Genomic DNA, 15,813 nt, shown 5'->3' on the forward strand with positions numbered 1-15,813 from the left:
AAAGGATTAGTGCAGCTTTACAGAAGGCAGTGCTGAACTCTGATCATGTTTTATGTATATTATGCTGGTTGGATACCATCACAAAGTTCTACGATGCTCTACTGCTTTGTAAATGAACAAAGATCCCCAAAATGATCGAACACATTCTCTTTGGGTCAGTGGTAAATTTCTACTAAATTTCAGTATGTTAAAAAAATTACTTAATTCCAATGTAGGTCGCTTAACTATATACTTCTAAGCCATCAAGTATAAATTATAATGCAATAAACTTGTGTCTATGTCACAACAGTTAATCCTTTTGTCATCACAATAATCAAAAAACCTTGAGACTGCATCATACCACCCCTATGTAATCTACTTTATCGACTGAACAACATATGTACCAGGAACTGTCAAGAAACAGGAAACCTTATGAAGGCGTATAGATAAACTAACACTTCAAAGCTGCTACTTCATAGTTACTGCCTGGAAAGCATTCTGTGTAAAAGTGTAAGCTCTAAGTTGTTTAGCATGGGTTTGCAAGTAAATATTTTTCTAATTTGTTACAAAATCCTGCTTCATCTAGTTATCTTGGAAGAAATTAGAGTTATGAAAGATGATGGGGAATAATTCTTTTTGCTTGGGTTAGGTTATGTTTGCCAGAGTGCTAGATGTTTGTTGTAAAACAAAATGACTCCTGTTTCTGTGCTGATGAGTTTATTTGCATGTGGTTTTGACAAGCTGTCTTGATTTTAAACAGATGTTCGAGCTCTGCATGATTCTAAGTGACTTATCAGAACATCATCATAATCTTTTGTACCTGGTTCAGCAGCTGCCAGATTTCTCTACACGAGGAAGGTAATGCATGGTGCTGCACATGGACAGTGTTTGTTCTGTTTTAGGATCGTCATAATTGGTAGTGTTTCTTAATGAGAACAAGAGCCTGCTGTCTCCTCAGCACATTAGACCCCAGGAGAAAGCAACCAGGGAACTGGTCAGACCCTAGATCCACGTCTGTTGTGTTATTTGACTGGTTTTCAGAAAAGTGGACAGTATTCTCCCAAAATTTCTGTGGCATACGCTTGCCACAAAAGTTAGGGGTGGAATATCCCATTGTGCCCCTTGACCCTGTTTGGCCACCGTTCAATTAGATTGTGGCTTGATCTGCATTTTAGTTTCAATTACCCACCTTGGTTTCATAATCTTAAAGTCTCTAAACTCAATATTTTAAGGGTTTCAATATTTTTCTCCACTCTTTGCCTTCTGGTGAATTGTAGCAAAAGGCATGGGTGGTAGTGAGTGTGTTGGATAGATGATGTTCCCACAGATCTCTGGATTGCTTCCTCCTTAGGCCAACGTGATCGATAAAGGGGCTATAGAAATGAGCATTTTTTTTTAATAATTGGTTTTCGGCAGCTCGATGTCTTTAACAAATTCTCCTATGCTGATTTTTTTTTTTCTTGTAGTAAAATGGATGTTTCATAAATATCGCAAATGTTTTATCTTGAAGGTGAAGTATAATGTGCAGGCCTATTTTCCTTGGCCAAGGCGTATTTCTATTTGGCTTAAATTACTGGGTCTAAATTGGAGTTGCTAAAATGCACATTCTGCTCCAAGACTATCTTTAACCTGTCCTTTTAAGTTATATTGGGGCTTTGAGCTGGAAGTATAATTTATAGTCATTACTGTGAAATGCATCTTAATGTGGTTTTGTCACTTACAAATATGGCGTGAACTTGCACGAAGTTGGTGCAAGCAGTAAGTTGGTGTAAAGAGGAAATGACAGTTTTGTTGCTAATGCTGTAACTCTTACTTGTCTTTTCTTGTCTAACTCATCATTTTTTCTGTTCTCTCCTGCCCTGTCAAACTACTGTTTCTTTCATAAAAGCAGCTTTGTTTGCAATTCTAAACTAATAGAAGGAAGAAAACCTGTTTTGTTCTGTCAACAGCGAGTACTGACACCACACTGGTCCCATGCAACGCTACTGCCATATGTGCATGTTTGTGTCTTTGCTTTTTTGAATTCATTCTTGGGATATGGGCAGCACCAGCAAGGCCTACATTTATTGATCTAATTAATCTTGAGAGAATGGTGGGGAGCTGCCACCTTGAACTGTTGCTTCAACTGCTGCAGCCCAGGTAGTACGTAGGAGTGTTATGACTTGGCAGGTGATCTGTGCCAGGTGAGCCAAATCCACAAGGGAAACTTGGCCAAACTATCACAACAGTTTTGCAATTTGTATTTATTACGAGAAGATTTGTGCATTGAATTCAGAAATAATGAGTTCGCTAACACTGAGATTTTAAGAATTAATTTAAAACATTAACAGAAAAGATTTCAAGCACATTCATAAGATTGCAGTTACTTAATACTATAACAAACCCCAAAATTCCTAATTAACCTAATCCCCGACTACACACCCTCTTTAAGGCAACAATCCAAAATAGATTTTAAATTTTATAGGCAATCCAGCAAGTTTACCACAGCACCCATTCAACAGTGGAATCCCAAAGGTTTTTTAACACAACTTTAGTTACTGGACACAGCAGACTTCTGTAAAAGTGGCTAAAGGCTTCCCCCAAGTCTGTGTCACTGTACCTTTCAGGATTTTACATGGCCACACTTCTACATAGTCTTCCATCCCTCTTTGTTTTCTCTCTTTAATCTGTAAATTTCATTGTTCTATATGTCCTAGGAAATGTACTTTTCTCATCATAACATAAAAATCTTACATGTTGCCAATATGGTCAGTACTTTTGGGGAAAAATAAACATACTGCTAGGCCTTACTTATCTTGTTAGTTGTACACATCCTATCATCCCTTTGAAACCTAAACAACCCCTTTACTTATCTAAAAATGCAAATTTCCTTCACATTCTACATGCTAACCCCTCATCCATGTTTACTCATCTCAAATGCCTTTTACCCCTAACAACTTTTGATATTTTCAAGCTTGCAGCTTATCTGACTCTAATTCAATTAAATCACACAGACAGAACCATCTGCACTCAAACCCATAAATCTTCTTGGCAATAAACCACAATAATATAATGAAAAAATGTTAGTTTCATGACAGGAGCAGGAGTAGGCCATTCAGCCCATTGAGCATTCAGTACGATCATGGCTGATCATCCACTTCAATGCCTTTTTCCCCCACACTAACCCCACATCCTTTTATATCGTTGCTGTGCAGAAATCTGTCAATCTCTGCTTTAAGCATAGTCGATGACTGAACTTCCACAGCTCTCTGGGGTAGAGAATTCCAAAGATTCACAACCCTCTGAGTAAAAAAATTTCTCCTACTCGCTATCCTAAGTAGTTTCCCCCTTATTTTGAAAGTCCTGTTCCCTGGTTCTAGACTCCAACCAGGGGAAACATGTTACCTGCATCTGCCCTGTCTATCACTTTTAAGTATTTTGTGATGTGATCACCTCTCATTCTTCGCAACTTTAGAGAATACAGGCCCAGGTTCCCCAATCTCTCTTCCTAGGACAGCCCAGCCATCCTGGGACCAACAGGCGAGCCTTTGTTGCACTCATTTATTCACTCAATAAAAATGATAGAATTGGAAAAAAGGGTGGTGTACAGGATCAGAATTCTCAAAATTGTAGTGATTTGTAATTTAATGGGCTAATTATATTTTTCTAGGCAACTAAGAAGGCATCTTAGCCTGGTGATAATTTCAAAACTTCTAGACAAAGGATGCATATATGTACCAAAGGATCCAGATTTGAAGGCAAGAGACAAACTTCATTTCGTCAACAATACATAGATGTCGCTAGAAGTACAGTATGTGCTTCAAATTAACCACTTAGATCCATGTAACATTTACAATTGTATGAAGTTTATCACTTTTTAAAGATTTTTTTGAGTGCTAAAATGGGTCATAAAACAGGGACTAAATTGTGAGGAAGACTAAGGAGCAGAAGAAAAAGGGATTGTGAAGCAAGATGTATGAAACTTAAATGAGTTGATAACTTTGGGAGGAAGAATGAGAAACACGTACAGATACCTTGAAAAGTGGAGGAGCAACGAGGCTTGAGGATTCAGATAGATAAATAATTAAAAGTGAAAAGTTGATACAGCTGTTTTTTTTTTAACAAAAGCACATAAAAGGATTGCAACCAAAGGTTTATGAATACTGTCATAAAATATAAATGCAGAAAGCTCGTGAGAAACCTTTACAAATCATTGGTTCGGCTGCAATATAATGCTGTATTTTGTATTTATGAGTACCTTACTTTTGGAAGGATTTCTTGGCAGTCTGGAAGATTCTGGAGGGATTTACCTATGTGATACCAGGTTTGTGGATGGTTGGGTGGGGGTGGCTTTCGTTTGGAGAAACTAGAGTAGAGAAACTGGCACTCTAATGGAGCAAAAAAGGATGAGAAGAAGTTGATAGAACATTCAAAATTGTGAACATCTCTAATAAGAGAGAATAGGGAAAATTATTTCCATTAGTCGCTAAGTTAGTAACTAGAGACATAAATTTAATAAGGGCAATGGGTGAGTTGAAGACAATGTTGTTATGCAGAGGCTGTTAGGTAATGGAGTGCTTTATTGGAACCAATGGTGGAAGCGGAACCCATAATGGTATTTTAAATGTTTCCAATATTCTTTTTAAAAGTGCACTGAGAGATGATGGCTGGCTTTTAAGAACTCAGCACAGATTCAGTTAGTCAGCTAGCTGTCTGTACTTCAGAATTCTGATTCTATAAGCTTAGGTGCGCATTGAATGCTAATATTTTCAGGATGGATGCTGAAAGTGCTTTTGCACATGGTTGCAGAACAGGTACGTCAAGGCCCCCTGTAGCATAGTTTAATGATGTGAAGGGCCTTGCAGTGGACATATGGAAACGTAAATTAAAATGGCACATGTAAAAAGAACAGCTCTGATCCATAAGATTGCATGTTAGGAAAACCGTGCTGTACACCCTAGCTCATCTGTTCATTAAAAAAAAACTTTGTTCCCCGCGCCATATGTCATAGCATCCATTGTTTCTAAAGTGATTCTGGAGTTTTTACCTAAATTTTCCTACAGTGGGAGGTGTCCACTCCCTGTATAGGTCACTTTCTGTGGAGAATTTCCTGATCGTGTCTATACTAGTTTAAATCTGTGCACTGAACAAAATATAACTTTTTTTTTATGTGAATGAAGCCTACAATAAAATCATAAAATGACATTCTAAGCAGTATCATATGTGTTTATTTTCCTGTCTCCAGATCTCTAATTTGTGTCGGTTCTTGTACATGATGAAACCATCCTCTTTGTTAAAAACTATTGAAGAAACGAGTAAATCCAAACAGCAGGGAAAGCGAAAGGAAGCTGTACTTACAGAGCTTGATCAGCAGGTATTGCTTCAATTTCTTTTCAACAGGTTCACTGAGTTTTACAGTAGAACTTCAGTGAGGACTTTGGGACTGGGAGGACTTTGGTAACATGGGTCAATTACTAGAATATGATAAATATTTGAAAACTGTGCATATATTTTTGTGCAACATGCCTTCAGGTGGATTAAGTGCCCTAATTTATCAGCAAATACACTACAGTGTTGCAGTGTTACAATACTGTAAGAACTTAGACTTGGTAAACTTGTTCAAATGTCTGTTATATTGAGTCTACTGTATGTTGAGTGTGCTTCTCTTATATGCTTCAAGTGCAAAATACTGTGGATGCTTGAAATCAAAATGCTGATGCTTAGTGGGCCTGGCAGCATCCATGGAGGGAGAGAAAAACAAAGTTAACATTTCAGTTCCAAGATACTTCTTCAGGACTGAAATTTGATAATTTACAAACTTAACTGTCTTGTGGAAATGCTTCATTGCATACAATTTTTTTCCGTAACTTTTACTTTAGAGGCAGTACATAGATCGTCAGTGACCTCTTACTGCAACTTGCTCATTTAGGGGAAATTTTAACTATCTGTAACCAAGGGCAGAATTTTTAGGTCAGTGTGCGGGCGTGCGCCGGACCCAATCAGATGCGAAATTGTGCATGATGACATCGGGCGAGTGCCCCAACATCATCTTGCGCTCGTGTGATATTTTGGTCGGTGGCCGTGCGCTAGTGTCAGAAGCATGCCCGCCGGCAATTAAAGTTGTTAAGGTTTCAATTATCCCCGATTTTTTTTTTGTGCTTCGCCCAACCTTATGAATCTGCCAGGCGGACTTTGCATTTTTGATGAAATCTTGTCCAAGGGCGGGATGAGGTTTCCGTTATTAAATTAAATAAAATAAAAACGAATGGGTAGAATTTTCACTGTGTATATGTTCAGGTGACTGATTCTGATAGGTGGACTGTTTTTTTCCAGATTTTAAAACCTTTATTTAATTATTTGAAGCCTTCAGCTCTCTGCCTCCAGGGAGCTTTCATTCAGCGCTCACCCCACGTCCATATTTACGTCTGCTCCCGCTCTCCTCCTGTCCCCACCCCGGCAGCGCTTCACGCACGCTGTCTGGCTGGCTGTCAGCTGGCTAGTCAGTGTGAAATCGGGGACGGGGGCTGTTCGCGGGTGGCTGTACCCAGGCCCACCGATCACGACTGCATGCTGACCTAAAAATCCTGCCCTGAGAATTTCTTATTCACTGGGGCTTCCATTTAAAAAGGGCATATTGGAAACCATCAAAACATTGAATATGAATGTGAGCACTAATTATTCTGCTTAGTCAAACAACACATTTATATGTTCCTCCTAAGTTGATATATTTTACTTAAGTGCAAAATTATATACTTTTTAAATGCATTCTGGCACTTCTCTGTGAAAAAGTTGCATCTGACTTTTAGTTGAAAACTAGGCTGTTTTCTTGCATGAAAATTCCCACCATCTTAGTCAGCACTGCAGAATTTTGGATGAGCTTTGTTTTGCTGTGCACTGAAGCCAATTATGAATGACCTGCAGAGATTTGAAATTCTGTCAGATCTTGACTTTGAAGAGGCTGGAATTTATTACCATGTTAAAGAATCCTCCTGAAATTTGAGGGGGAATACACATTATTCACACATCACACAGTGGCTCTAGATAAGGAAGGCCTCTCAGTATGCCTTAATTCATTCATTTAGAGTGACTCAACTGTGTCCTTATTGCAGCAGTGGAACTCCAGTGTGTCTTAGCTGTACGTTTTGAAAAGAGCGTTTATTGTGAAACATTTTTTGTGGGGTTTTAAATTTCACTTTTTGAAGAAATTCTTTTTTTGAAGCCCCCAGCAGCAAGTTGGGCACTATCACTGTGGCTGCACTATGACATCACATGAAAATAGTAAAAGTTCAATGGGACCGGGTAGTTTAGTCGATGAGCCGTCTGCTCTCATGATTCCTGGGATCTGACATATCTCAAACTGATGGGATTGGAAGTCTCTGCTGACTGCATTGGTCCCATGTGGAATGAGTTTGCCTACCCTGAATTCTATTCCCAGTTGGCTCGAACATGGATAAGGCTTCCCTAATTTATCACTCAGTTGGCATTCGGGCTCTTCCCGTTGGGGAAATGAAAATGTCATGCTAATACAGTAGTGCCCTGTGGAATTGGGGATAAAACACATCGAGCAAAATAGAGGCACAAGTGCTCTGCACCCAACTTGCGTTCCTGCTAATTACTTGGAGCTGTTTGATCTCAAACTCTTGAGTACCTTGAGCACAAAATCCCCTCACCCTACCTGAAAAAAAGATTTTGGGTTAGTGCTAGATTTTCCAATGGGGATCAATTGGAAAACTACTTTTAAAAATCTATGAGAGGTAATGGATACTAATTTGCAAGAATTGTTTAATGGTGTTTTAATTTAATTTATTAGGCCTACTATCTGTGCTACAGTCTTCTAGTCCTAGCAAATGAAGTGGTGCACATAGAACATATTCCTTCCAGTCAGCGGGTAAGTTTCTATTTGTTTTTCTTTTAATTGGGAAGTGAGTGGGATTATATTGTGTCCTAAAGTTGAAAGGATTGGCCTGGTTTTCACAGTTGAGTTTCGAGATGAGAGTTGTTGCAAATACAACCAAATTCTAAAGTTACAGTCCACTTGAGTGCCAGTTTTTTTTTTTGGCTAGCGGATTTTTTGTAGATTAGCAGAATGAGCCAATGTAATTTTATACTGTTTTTAAAAAAAAAATAGAAAAAAGTTGGACATGGTTAAGAAGCATTGTGCATACCAGAATCTGCCATCTATAACAGATAGGACCAGTTTGCTAATCTTTTGCAGAATTGCATTAGAACAGCTAGAGATTTAGACACTTGTTTGTGTCTGTTACAACTGTACCTTAATTTGTAACAATTGAAAATATCCATGCAGAATAAGTTGCAGTGGCAGAGTTCAATGTATAGTTGGCACTAATCACACTGTCCACACTTAACAAGGGCAGTTGTTGCAATTCATCAGCATTGCTAAAACCAGATTACCTGGTCATTATCACCTTACTGTTTGTGGGCCTTGCTGTGTACAAATTGTTTTCTCTATTTATTCATGGGACGTGGGCAACTAATTGCTCTTGGCTCTTACATTATAAGCGTGGCTACACTTCAGAAGCACTTCATTAGCTGTAAAGCACTTTGGGTGTCCCAAGGTAGTGAAAGGTGCTGTATAAATGCAAATCTTTTGTTTTTATTACCAAATGAGTCAGAGGGGAAGTTATACTTCTGCCACGTGTCTATGTCAACATGATGTTTCGTTATTACTTTTACTTTTTATAGTACTTGTTCATGTGAGCGCTTTTCTTTCAGAGTCATCTTATACAGCTCTGTGCTGAAATAGAAAAATATGTCAAATGTGACATAAGAGAGGACCCCAAACTACTTTACCGAAGCAAGGTACTCAATTAAAAACTTGTTAAGTTGACTTGTAGCTGTAACTCACTGAAATTTAAGTACCTTTTTTATGTTGCAAGGAGCAAAATTTCTGTATGCTCTATTCAATTTGATGCTTCTTTAGGGACTGTCTGCTCTGAAGTACAAAACTTGCTGAGATGAGAAATTTCTTCACCCAGAGAGTGGTGAGCCTGTGGAATTTGCTACCACAAAGTAGTTGAGGCCAAAACATGTTTTCAAGAAGGAGTTAGATGTGGCTCTTGGGGTGAAAGGGATCAAAGGATATGGGGAGAAAGTGGGAGCAGCTATTGAGTTGGATGATCGACCATGATCATGATGAATGGCGGAGCAGGCTTGAAGCATCAAATGGCTTACTCCTCCTATTTTCTATGTTGCCATAATTCAAACATTAAAGCCATGTTTGGGGGAAAAGGGCGAGACCTCATAAGAATTTAAGCAGGCAGTTTAGTTGAATTGTTCTCTCACAAGGTTGCTTTATAACCTGCATGCTGGGAATTCAGTGTACAATGTGTGACTTGGGCTGGACATCAGCCTTAGGTAGCTCTCTTACCAGAGGTTTATGTCAAGCAAAGATTAATATTTGGTTGAGCCTTGAAGGGTGGGGACAGAATCCCTGCATGGTAGCCTAAGTATGCAGAGGTCAAATTTTGTTAATGCTCTTGGGATATTTTACTGTTCAAGGTATTATACAAATGCAAGCTTTTTATTTTAAAGGGTGGCTTATATTGCACCTATTTTACCTGTGTATTCCAATTTCCATCCTGCTCCCTAGTGGGAAGACTACTTGATCTCATTGTGTAACTATCAACAGGCAGCAAATTGGTGTGCTAAAAGTTGAACTGATCACGAGCGCTAAATTATGTTTCTAAACGCAGCTGATCTTTAAACAAAGGGTGTTGCTAGGCACTTACGCTCAATAAAAGGAAAAAGAAAATCAAACGCTGGCTGCTTTTATTTCAGCCTTTAGTGACCAGTAATCGAGTGACATTAGAAGGGCTGCGTTCACCTATGAGACTTCTCAGCCAGTGCACGTAGCATTCCAACAAAATTGTTTTTAAAGTAATCAGCAGACACTTAATTAGGTACTAGTCTATATTTCAGCTCTTAATTTGTCATTTTAATAGAGTTGTGACTTGTACCCATGTACTCATGGGCAGTGGTGGGAATTAAAAGCATATTGATATCTAACTAACATCAACTTTTTTGTGTAGGTGAAAGATTTAGAAGCGAGAACTCATGCAAAATGGCAAGAGTTGTTACAGCGCTCGCGGCCTCTTCAGGTAATATGACACACGGTAAACTTGCTGTGATAATGCAACTCGAGGGGGATTATAGAATGAAGTTGATCGAGATTAGGAGTTTTCTTCCTTGATCTGAGGATTTGTGGGCAGCAGGACTAATTAAAATTGAAGAATGCACAGGGTTTGTGCATGTAAATTTTAAATATATTAGAGGCGGGGTGTTCAGCATCCCAGAAAGCTGCAAGTTACCAGTTACCACCTTGTCACTGGCTTCTTCAAATTTCATTTAATTGCATTGAAGATTAAAGAGATGCAACATTTTCGGAAGCTGATGCCACAGTTTGGTGAAAGGAGTTCGTGCATATTGAGCAAAAGGTTCCATGTTCAATTCCTGAGCTGCCTAGATAGCTGATTGCTTCCAACGGTGGGGTGGCGGGATTGTGATTATTGACCTTAACACCCTTGAGTGAGCGAGAAGAAAAGTAAGCTGGTGTGAGTGTACTGCAATCGGAAGCACTAAGACCTGCTGAAAAACTACATGGGTTTGGAAGCTGACTGAGAACAGCATCAGTTTGGTGAAATGCCTAAGGGCATTCGCAGTCCAACACTTGGGCTCCCAAGGGCAATTGGTACCTAAGGTATACACTTGAGAGAAGTTGGATCCTTGGAAGAGGAATAGAAATAATTGAGGGATAAGATGGGGTTCTGATGCTGTGCATATGTGTGCACATCTGTTTTCTTAACTTGTGAAGTCTTTTCTACTGCTTCCTCCTCGTCCATCTCAGGACCAGTCTTGCCTCCACCCTTACCTATTCTGTCGCATCCAGAGTATTTCCAGTAATGGTTTATTATTTTCACCCCACCCTCCCATCACTAGCAGAACCCTCACTTCTGGAGTCCCCAAGGATCCATCTTGGTGCCCTTATCTTCCTCATGTTCCCTCGTAGACGTGAAGTTAACTTTTTCATGTGCACCTTTACCTGCCCACCACCACCTCTCAATCTTCCATCACATCTGCACTGTCATAACTGTTTGTCCAATGTCAGTCTTGGATGAGTCATAATTTGCTCCACCTAAACACTGGAAAGAGCAAAGCCAATGTGTTGGCGCTCCTGTCAAAAATTGTATCCCCTCTGATTCATTGTTGCTCCCAACCACTCTAAACATATGTCCTGCTTTAACCTCAGCTGAGCTTCCAAACCCCTACTGTCTCCATCACAAAGACTATTTCTGCCTCTGTGACATAACTTGCCTCTGCTGCCACCTCACCGAGGCTGTCACTAAAAAACCTTCGTCATGCTTTTTGTCACCTCCAGACTTGATTGCTGCAGTATCATGCCATATGGCTTCCTGTCTCCAAACTCCATAAGCCTGGTCATCCAGAACAATGCTTCCCATGTTCTACTCCACACCAGCTCCTTGCTGATCTGTTTTGTTCCCAGCCCCATAACATTTATAATGGCTGTTTTCTGTTTACTTTGGCCTATGACCTCATCTCTCCTTATCTCTGTAACCTCCCCAGCCCTACGAACACCCAAACTCTTTTCCTCCATCTCTAATCTTTTGTGCCTCACTACTACTTTTTTGCTCTTTTGCTGGTGGGTGTGCTGTCAACTGCCCGGGTCCCACTCTTCGGACTTTCCTTTCCAAAAGTCTACACTGTCCTCTCTTCCTTTTTTAAGACCCTCCTTAAAGGCCACCTCTTGGCCACTGCCCTTGAGACCTCTTTCTTTGGTTTGGAGTCTATTTTTTTTGCTGTGCCCCTGAAACACATTGGAAAGGTTTTTTTTTTAGGTTAATGCTGGATAAACTACTATTTAAGAAAAGGTGTACTTTCTCTCAGATGTTCTGTAATTTTATTTTAGGGAAAACTTCATGACTATTGGGAACCTATGTCTGAAGATCGGAATCACCTTAGTCAGTCCTCTGTGTTTGAAGAGGAGTCAGAACACTACATGGTTCAAGAAGTTAATGATAATGGTAAAGATTTGGACATTGCTTAGAGCAACAAATATAGATTCTTTTTTAAGTTAGGAAGTTGCAATCCTGTTATATAAAAAAAAGAGTTTAGACCTTGATCAGTTCGTGTTCTGGTTTTTGTTCTTAGACAGGGACCTACACATTGTTTAGCATAACTACTATTCGAATTTGTTATAGCAGTTAACGTTTTTGATATTTTAGCTGTATCAAAAGATTTATCAAAAAATATTTTGTAATAATGTTAGAGATCGAGTTTATTTATATAATTGCAGCCATGTTTGCAGTGTTTTGTAATGTCAATTTTATTGCTGTACATAAAAGTTTGCCTCCTTTTGTAATGTTCTCATTTTTATTGTACTTGGGTATTGTAATAATTGAACCTTCAAAATGTTCTACTTGAAAATGTCAGCTTTTTTTTGTTTAACTTTATGCCATTTGAAAATCAAATTAATGGACTGTTTCATGTGGGAGATGCAATGAATTCTCAAATCACTAAGGAAGAAAACAACAAATGACAAGCTGCACATTTATTGCATACTGATGCTGCGATTCTCTATAGCGTGCAGACTCGAGACTGTGCTAATTGAGTTTGCAAGAATCTGTGCCCCACTTCTCATATTTCATACACTTTAAAATGTTCATGTGATGTTAAGATTCTTTATCTTTTTTTTTTCGCTTCCTCTAGACCTCATTTCCAATGGATTTGTCTATTTGCACTAGCAATGCAGTAAGATGACAACCAATCCCAGCCCTAATTTCTATGTGTATAGAATAAAAGGCATGTGAAACTAATCAAATGCCATTAATGCACCTAAAGTGGTTCAGATGTCTCAAACAGGAAGCAAAAGTCTTGTGTAGTTAATATGTGCCACGTGAACCTTGACTGTGTTCCTGTCTTTAATTCTGTTACTTAACTCTTAATTTATGTATAAGTTGTAAATTTATTGCTGCCTCCCATCTTTTTAGGGGCTGCAAACAAAAAAAAAACCTGGTCCTGGGACAATTCCATAAGACTGTGTGACTGTTGAAGGAGAGTATTATATGCTTGGTTTTGTTTTGTAGAAAGTGCTGGATTATTCACTACCTGTGTATTTGTCCTTGTTTTCTCTCCAACTGGTGCAGGGTGGCAGAGTTTGCTTCTCCTAAGCATTGAAAAACTTTCAACTGGAACAAACTGCCACAGCTTGTGCTTTTAATACTAAAGTAAAAAGGTGTGATTGTTTTCTTAGATCGACTTTTAAAAATTGAACCATCTCAGTGGACTGACTTTGTCTGTCTGCCTACCGTATCTGAACATGAGTGGACATGATGGTTGGTCACAAGTGCTCCTGTCAGCTACGAAATTTGTACAAATGGGATATGCTACCTAATGAAATCTCAGTTTTCACATTATGAAGAATGCTTTTCCTGAAGCTTTGGTCCAGGCGCTTCTGAGCTACTGACACCAATCCCTACTTTGGTCTGACATTGTTGAACTTACAGGTTAGTGGTATGCCAGTGCACATGGTTGTGGGAGGTGGATTGCTGTTTAACATCTCCATGTGACTGGGTTCCCAGTTTTGGCCAGGCCAACCTGGTTTCTGCCTTACAATTAAAGAGGAAAGGTGTGTAAACAAAGGCCAATTTGGCATGTGTCCTTGCCAACTTATTGGAGGCCTGTTGTACTTTTGTCTGTCAGGTCTCTTTGCTGCAGCCTAGTACTGGGGAACCTTTTGAGAAATGTTTTTTTTTTAAAAAACACACTTTTGTTCTGCTTCCTGAGACAAGGAGCTGTAATTGTGATCTGAAGGCATTTCATTGGTTGTCCATCAAGAGGTATGTAGCTCTGTAGATTGAACTAGTCTTGCCAGGCCTTGTTACCTCTACCTGCCATGGAGAAAACTTGGCAAAATATTTCCATTGAGAGATAATGAGAATGTCTTAAATGTTTGGCTTTAAACTCGTCTCTAATTTTGCATATAATTTATTATTCCAAATTCAATATTTCTGTAGTCCCACATTTTAGGATATTTCTTTGAAATAAAATATTGTTGATTAATTAAGTGAATCTAGCATTGCCTTTGGTGCACTGTTAAGATGAGGAGAAAACTAACTTTCCCAAAATGTTGAAATACCCATTGGTCCAAATGAGTGCTTTTGTGATCTAGTATTTCACAGTAACCAAAGAACACGATTAAGTTTTCTACTGCTACTTAATCTACCTCAGGACAGAACTGAGCATTTGATCAGAGCGTTTGTCCTCAGGGCACTTCCTTTTGTAATTCTGCCACCCTGCACTTTAGGCTTAAGAAATGTGTAAAAGACTTGAATTTTTTTCTGCTTTAAGGCAATTGTGTGATGCAGAAAATTTGCATTTTTTATTTTTTTTAAATGAGTCCTTTATACACAAAACAATTTTCACGTTATTTTGGCAAAATAAATTTTCTGTACTATTACAATATTTGTGTTTTTGTACTGTTTTAAAAGAAGTTATTCCTCTGCATCTTGCTGTGTCTAAACACTTGTCTCATTTCACATTCTTATGGGTGTATTTACATAGAATCTACAGCACGAAAACAAGCCATTTGGCCCAACAGGTCCACGCTGATACATATCCATGCTTATAGGGTAGACACTGAGAGATTGTTTCTGCTGGTCGGGGAGTCTAAAACATGGGGACAAAGTCTCAGGATAAGGGGCCGATCATTTTAGGACTGAGATGAGAAATTGCTTCACTCGAAGGGCTCTGAGTCTTTGGAATTCTCTTCCCCAGAGGGTTGTGGATGCTCCCAATACATTTAAGGCGGAGATAGACATATTTTTGATGTCTCTGGGAATTGAGGGATATGGGGAGTGAGTGGGGAAATGGAGTTGAAGCCCATTAATGCGAGTCCCATTTACAGGTGCAGGTTTTGGTCTTTTTTCACCCACCACCAACCCCCACCCCAACAAGTGGAAATGTCTCCTCTATCAAATCTCAAGAGTTCAGTGATTGCCTGGATTCATGAATTACAAGGCTGAATTGACCATTTTAAAGTTTTCTTGGTGTAAAATCTAACCCCATCTCCATCTTTCAGCAGTAATTGTTGCTGGGTCTGAAAATCTGAGATGATCTTGGCTAAATTTTGATCATTTTAAAATGTACTATTTTACCCTCAACCTTCTAGAGAAAAGGTCCCTGGCCTGCTCAATATTTCCCAATAGTTATAACCTCTGTTTGAACTTGTTTATTAATCTGTATTTTTCCATTTAATACCTCCCAGTATTTTTCTCCAGGAAGTTCTAATTAACAGACAATGGACTGAGCTTACTGATCTTCTGGATAGAGCTGTTATTTGAACACCTGCAATGCCAACTTGTGAAATAGCTACTGATGTCAAAATACTTGGGCAACGAATAGAAATGTCACTTTTATGACCTCATTACTGTAATGCCTAGCAACAAAATGCCCCCAACATTGCCAGTAAGTATGCTGGCCCCATTAAGGGTGACTATTATCTTCTAATGGAGCAAAGGCTGAATTGACCATTTTAAAGTTTTCTTGGTGTAAAATCTAACCCCGTCTCCATCTTTCAGCAGAAATTGCTGCTGGGTCTGAAAATCTGAGATGATCTTGGCTAAATTTTGTAATTCATGAATCCAGGCGATCACAGAACTCTTGAGATTTCTCCACCCTGAACCGATACATAAAATGGTTGATTGTTTTATTCATAACAGTTGAAGAATAAATATTTGAGCAGCTGGATAAATACCAGCAAAGTGGATTGAGCTGTTGTCAGCGTACATTGTCTCTGCGAATCTTAGGCCTGGTGAGTGC

At 39.0% G+C, this 15,813-nt stretch overlaps 1 protein-coding gene across 5 annotated transcripts in view; it reads left to right on the top strand.

The window, feature by feature from the left end:
- The window catches only part of slf2 (SMC5/6 complex localization factor 2), an 83,274-nt gene extending 68,819 nt beyond the window's left edge, over nucleotides 1–14,455 (top strand). For all 5 annotated transcript variants that reach the window (XM_078565137.1, XM_078565139.1, XM_078565138.1 and 2 more), the window contains 7 exons: nucleotides 740–837; nucleotides 3,629–3,716; nucleotides 5,204–5,332; nucleotides 7,769–7,846; nucleotides 8,692–8,778; nucleotides 10,008–10,076; nucleotides 11,903–14,455. In XM_078565137.1, coding sequence (XP_078421263.1) covers nucleotides 740–837; nucleotides 3,629–3,716; nucleotides 5,204–5,332; nucleotides 7,769–7,846; nucleotides 8,692–8,778; nucleotides 10,008–10,076; nucleotides 11,903–12,040 — 687 coding nt within the window. In that variant the 3' untranslated portion in view covers nucleotides 12,041–14,455. The remainder of the gene's footprint in view (nucleotides 1–739; nucleotides 838–3,628; nucleotides 3,717–5,203; nucleotides 5,333–7,768; nucleotides 7,847–8,691; nucleotides 8,779–10,007; nucleotides 10,077–11,902) is intronic.
- The last annotated feature ends 1,358 nt before the right edge of the window (nucleotides 14,456–15,813 follow it).

This window comes from Cetorhinus maximus, chromosome 20 (assembly GCF_964194155.1).
Source record: "Cetorhinus maximus chromosome 20, sCetMax3.hap1.1, whole genome shotgun sequence".
Lineage (NCBI taxonomy): Eukaryota > Metazoa > Chordata > Chondrichthyes > Lamniformes > Cetorhinidae > Cetorhinus > Cetorhinus maximus.